Genomic DNA, 6185 nt, shown 5'->3' on the forward strand with positions numbered 1-6185 from the left:
CCTTCATTAAGAACAAAACGGACTTTTCCGCCGCTCGTGAAACCCTACCTACGGACTACATGCCAAAAAATATTATTTGTTACTCGGCCGAAAACAAAGTTTCTGGTGATTGTGTTTGCAGTACTCGGCTTCGCTTTGGATTGTAAACTCACAATCGCCAGAAAAGTATCTAGCGATGGACTAGTGACGAAATAAACTATTAATCCTAGCAGAAATCCAACTCGCAGATCAATCCGCAATGAGTCGACGATATCCTGCAAATCGGAAACAACAATCTATAGGATAAAGGAACTAATTTGCCGTTTAGCGTTTTTTATTAAGATATATGAGACTAATAATATTACATATCGTGATAAACTTACGAGAACATTAAGTAATGTAAAAAAACAGATCGTATTCGCTCAATATTTCATTAAATTGTCAGGATTTCCATATGGTCATGGATATTTAAAGTAATGATTGTCCTAGTATCGGTTTTTAGTATGAGGTATTATTTAACTTAAAAAAAAATTATTGCTATTGATTTTGATTTTCAACTGCATAATTTAGAAATGTAAACCAATGGAAATGTAGATTCAGAAATGAATATACAATATAAAACTGATAATAGCATAATATGAACCATAAATTTATAGTTAAATAAGTCATAATCAAAATTTCCTAAAATGATGATTCACATTTAATAACAATTATGTCGATTTTCGAATGAACGGTTAAGGTTGCTTTGGTTCAGTCTCACGATTCGCTAGGACCCAGGAATGGTTTAATATACCGTTCAGAGATAAACGGTTTTCAGAATTGACGACCAGTAGCTGAAAATATTGAAATTGATTTATTAGCGATTTCACATAAAACGTAAACTCTATTCATTTTATTGACTTTTCGAACGTAGGAGTGCATGCAATAGGAAAAATTGACACTTTAATGCTCGCATGTGTCAATTTTCAAATGTTATGCAGTTGATTTGAATCTTATCTTTTTACGGTGAAATATTTGATAATTAATGTTTTTTAGAAAATATTAAATAGACCAAGGAGCGACGTCGAGGGTATTTATATGCGAAGAGCGGTTCTCTTCCCAAGGGTAATTCAAAAACAAAAATTTCACGATTAAAAAACTTCCATTTTTCGCAAAGTTATGGGTATTAAAAAAATCTCGAAATTTTTCAAAATGGATATCTTGAAAACTGTTCAATAAAAAAATTCGAAAAAATAATGGAGGCCGCTTTCAACGGATACTACATATAAAAAAAATCCACAATAATCGGAGTTGGATGCCCCCTACGGGAAATTTCATGACAAATTGCAAGTCGATTATAGTATATTGTGCATCACGGAAGGGAAACAGACATTCTCACCCGCCTGTGAATTACCAACCCGAGGGTGGTAAACACATGGGTTTGAATATCCTGTTTTTCTTCCTCGGTGCACACTGTTCTTTCCGTCATACCTACATGGAAAGTTCGATTATATTCCCCAAATGACGGAAAGAAAGTGGCCTATTCTCTCCCTTAGATTTCTATTGTTTTTGAGCATCCTCGAGATAACATAACCCACATTACTCTCTTTATTTACGAAGAAAAATCGAACTTTTCCGGGTAGCCATGATGGAAAGAACAATGTGCACCGCGGTAGGGAAACAGACATTCAAACCCGCGTGTTTACGATCCTCGGGTCGCCTCGTGTCGGTAATACCCACGCGGGTTGGAATGCCCTGTTTTCCTCCCATAGTGCACAATATACTAATTCCGCCCTTGATACACAATGTAGAAATTTTTTTATAAATTAAAATTTTCGTCGTGATATCCTCTATCATAATCAATCAAAACATATATAGGCGGCCATACAAAGTTTTTCAGGTATTCTCGTTTTTTCATTTTTCAATTTGAATTGTTGTTCGCCCTCACACCCGCGCAAAAAGCGAACTATTAACTTGAATTTTAAACGAAATTTTCCATTTATCAGTCCAATGGATGGTGTTGGAAACGCGCATAATTACTAATACATTTTTAATAGGTTTGGCCTAAATGGGAAAAACATATTGTAAAAACAATCCGAACGCTTGCCATCCATTCATACATTTAAATGGATTTAAATACATTTATATATATACATACATTTCAATAGCTCAACTAGAGTCGCATAATTGCTGCCGCCTTGTTGTTTCATTAGCTTTTCATAACTATTGGAATAGTTTTCGCAATAGAATTTGAATCTCAGGTTTCGATATATTTTAGGCTAACAAAATGAAAGTTAAACTAGAGATCGCGTTCGATAAAGTCCATGCGTGCCTTAGACACGACGATTTTCTCATCGGATTATTCATTATATATAATGTCGATAATTGAAAGTAAGAGTTCGACGGGCGTATGCTAATCAAATGAGAAAAATTAGTAAAATGAAGAAATAGCTTTAAGGACTGAAGGATGATTCTACAGCGAGAGAAACACAGCGCAATTGTACATTTGTCGTCTCGTTCTCCTCGATTTCTCTCCCTCTTTTTAATATTAAAAAACGAAGAGATTGTAAAAATTTTCTCATAGAATTGCAATGCAAAATATTTCGAGTTACAATAAAAAATTTGATAGATGGAAGAATAAAAAAATAATCTCACCTTTGAAATTAAATCTCGTGCATCGGCGCTAATATAACTGGGGAATGTATACTGAGCTCTCATAATCCTTTTATAGGTATCATCATAGCGTTCGGCCATGAATGGAGGCTTACCAGTTAAACATTCATAGCATAATACACCAACTCCCCATAGATCAACAGTATGGTCATGTGACTGTCCAGAAACCATTTCTGGTGGTAAATAATCGAGGGTACCGCAGAGAGTATCTCGTCGTGATGATGGTGCATGAACGGACCAACCGAAATCTGCGATTTTCAATTCACCACGTAAACCCAGTAGCAAATTTTCTGGCTTGATATCACGGTGGATTACTTTTTTACTATGGCAGTACTTTAATGCATCTGCTAACTGATACATGTAGGCTGCTGTTCTGTAATTTTTGAAACGTCGATTGCCATTAACCATCATAGCTAGGTTTTATTTCAGGGATATATATATTTTGAAAAGAAAAAAACCACCAATGAGTCGATAAACCATGTGTGCAATATGCAAGGCTTGAATTACAATTGTTTATAGATTGTTACATTATTTTATTACAATCTATGCACTCGCCTATATGAAAAAGGTTCTCCTCTAGTTTTTTAAATATTCACTCTTTAAACTGACGTCATTTTCCATGCTATCGAATTAGTTTTGAGCTGGAAAATGTGAGGGACCTGACCAAGATTATCGGAATACCCTTCTCATGTCGACGGCCACAAATATAGAGATTGGCGAGAATATTATTTTCGGTAACATTTTTCGACAAAAAATAATTGGTCTGAAATAATACACTAGGCTCGAAATGATGAAAACTATTAGTTTATTATACGTTTACCTGGATTCATCGAAACGTCCATTAGGTGCGGATTTCAATGCTTTATAGAGTTCACCTTTAGGCGCATACTCCAGAATCAAATACACTCGTTTATTGTCATGGAAGTAGCCATACATTCGTAAAATATTAGGGTGTCTGAAAATTTAATGAATTCATTAATTAAATAAATTCTAAATAGAAAGTACCCCATTCAAGTATATATTTAGGGAAATATTAATGCCAATAATTAACCTTAAATGTGTTTGAATTTCGATTTCTCTTCGTACTTGATGCTGCACATTAGCCTCTTCAATTTGATTTTTAAAAAGTACTTTCATAGCGACGATAAATTTCGATTTTTTTTCTCTCGATAAGTAAACGTTACCAAATTTTCCTCTACCTAGGGGTTTACCTATTTCAAAATCAGACAAAACCCATTTTTTACTCTCATCACTCTTTGATTTCTCTGTTGGCTGAGATTTATTTTCATTTTGCTGGCTTTCTTCTCGAGATTTCTCGGCCATTTGATGTTCATTTTGTGGGGGAGACACTTGAGAATTTGATGGGAAATGGATTGCAGTTGTTGCACTTTTCGTTTGATCATTTTTACTATTTGATTCACTCGCCGGATGATGTATATTTTCTTTATCCTTTGAAGTGTGAGAATAATCTTTCAACTCTGGGGCGTTTACTCTCGTAATTCTCAGTTGTTTGGACGTTTTCGTCTGCAGCTCTACATCAGTATGAACTCGTAGAGATTTTAACGGTAAATTGTTTCCATTTCCTCTTATCATGATGAAAACCACAAGTTATTTAATCTCTGTAAAGTAGGTTGAATTAGCAAAATTAGCTCCACTGTCCGAATCGTTAATGTTTATGACGTTTTTCTATTCCCTTAACCCTTACAATATATTTAATAATCCATGATAGAAAATCTTAGGTTACGTTTTTAACACGCACTGATTTGATTTTGAATATTGCGTTTGTTCGATTGAATTATATTATAATCTTTCAACATTCTAATCCATTGTTTTTCCTTTCACCCATATTACTGACATAATTATTGGAAACTTGATTTTTAATATGGATTACCTATGAAATTCGAGTGAGTACGCTAGTCAATGTCAATTTTTTTTTCACTATACTCTACCAAATGACTATTATGCTTTAATTCGCTTGTTATGCTGCGTTGTTACACTATCAACAATTTTTCTTTGCAGATAAGTAGAAAATATATTCCGTATCGGCATGTGTGGGGTGTGTACAAGTTGCTCATAAACGGTATAAACCACGAACTCTTTCAATTTCAAAATATATGAGTGTAAGTTGTAACGGACGCTGGACAATCACACTTTATATGTAAAGCATGCATTATAGCTGAAATTGTGGTTTGAGTACGAGTGACTCCCGCGACTGCCACTTTTCCCCTATCCAATGCGTGAAACTTAAAAAAAATAAAAATTCCCTAACACCTAAATGAAAATGTAAAGAGCGCAACTATTTAATTGTAACAATCTCGACAGCTTCTTACTATTATAATATTTATCAGTATAAGACATTATTACAGCGTATCTGACATTCAGTGGTAAGTAGTTTATGCAAATATCTGACATTCAGTGGTAAGTAATTTATTTGCACTGACTTTGGTTCTAAAATCTTTTGCTACTATTTGTACGCCACTTAGTAATATGTATATCAAAATGGATAAATACGCTGACATCAGACATTTTTAATGATCGATTCATTACCTCATTAATATACCGAATACTGTCTCCACTCCATCGGAATAAGGGATCGATTAGGAAATTATCCGTTCATAATTGATTACAAAGGGAGATAATCGCCAATGTCCGTAGTGCTTAATTGAATTTTGTTGATGGCCTATGTTTATAGAAATATCTTTCCATGTATGAGAGCCGTTTCATAAAATACTCATTAGTGCATAGTAATTCTATTACCAATATATGAAAATCCAAACGTTATAATCTGGTCTCGAGAAATTGTGTCATTAATAAATGATCTACACTTTTTTTTTAATCAATGGATTCATATTTTTAAACTTATGTAAATTAAAATAAAGGATTAGGTTTTGATTAGGTTTTGACGTTAATTAAAATACCAGCAGTAAGATTTTTACACGATTTTGATAGGAGGATTATCGTTGTTTCCCGTATGTAAGATTGATAACTATTCCAATGAAAATTAAAGTAAATTCTAGTTTTTTATCAAGTTATCTGCTGACTATCTTGGAAATGAGTAGAATCATACACAATCAATTTTAGTTACCCTGGCGATTCAAATCCCATGGAGTGTCCATGTTATTGCATGGATGTGCATGGATATATATGGAGGTGGTTTTGTGGGAATAATAAGGTCGGGGATGATAAAAATATTATAAACAAATTAATTCTAGGGTGAAAAGAAGCCTATTCGTCGCAATTGACATCGAATAATCGGTTGTTTTCAATTAATTAGGTAAAGTAAATATTGATGAGATAAGTGGTAAAGAAGGCCAGTTCGAGAAATACCGGCAGATGACGGCCGAGTTGAATTACCGACTCGGTCGGGTGAAGGGATGTCCTAGGGAATTTGTCCTGGCGGGTATATCAAAAACATTTGTCATTTAAGTAAAACTGGATAATTTTTACGTTACTCGGAATAATTCTTACCGGAACTGTGGTAAATTTTACAAGTTCGAAAGAAATTACGTGACAGTCACGTAAATTTTCCAGAGCAAGTAATGAAATTTACTGTT

At 34.0% G+C, this 6185-nt stretch overlaps 1 protein-coding gene across 3 annotated transcripts; it reads right to left on the reverse strand.

Annotated features, from left to right (window-relative positions):
* Nucleotides 1-295: 295 nt before the first annotated feature.
* Nucleotides 296-6120, reverse strand: LOC105270183 (serine/threonine-protein kinase Aurora-2). 3 transcript variants are annotated; one of them, XM_011310953.1, is made up of 5 exons: nucleotides 6100-6120; nucleotides 3683-4250; nucleotides 3452-3586; nucleotides 2614-3004; nucleotides 296-812 (listed from the first exon to the last, which is right to left on the reverse strand). In XM_011310953.1, the coding sequence occupies exons 2-5, from the start codon at nucleotides 4222-4224 to the stop codon at nucleotides 714-716; spliced, it is 1167 nt and encodes a 388-aa protein (XP_011309255.1). In that variant the 5' UTR covers nucleotides 4225-4250; nucleotides 6100-6120; the 3' UTR covers nucleotides 296-713. The 3 variants fall into 3 exon arrangements, with proteins under 3 accessions (XP_011309255.1, XP_011309253.1, XP_011309254.1); XM_011310951.1 differs by lacking the exon at nucleotides 6100-6120 and adding an exon at nucleotides 4523-4974; XM_011310952.1 differs by lacking the exon at nucleotides 6100-6120 and adding an exon at nucleotides 4337-4516.
* Nucleotides 6121-6185: the final 65 nt, after the last annotated feature.

The sequence above is a fragment of the Fopius arisanus genome, unplaced genomic scaffold (genome assembly GCF_000806365.1).
Source record: "Fopius arisanus strain USDA-PBARC FA_bdor unplaced genomic scaffold, ASM80636v1 scaffold00080, whole genome shotgun sequence".
Classification (NCBI taxonomy): Eukaryota; Metazoa; Arthropoda; class Insecta; order Hymenoptera; family Braconidae; genus Fopius; species Fopius arisanus.

Bases quoted from the DNA above. Each gene is read 5' to 3' on its own strand.
- LOC105270183 (XM_011310953.1), bottom strand. From the start codon at position 4,224: ATGATAAGAGGAAATGGAAACAATTTACCGTTAAAATCTCTACGAGTT. The intron at 3,587-3,682 runs GTTAATTATTGG...TTAAATTTTCAG, and splicing joins GAAATTCAAACACATTTAAG to ACACCCTAATATTTTACGAA. The intron at 3,005-3,451 runs GTAAACGTATAA...CAAAAATTACAG, and splicing joins GGACGTTTCGATGAATCCAG to AACAGCAGCCTACATGTATC.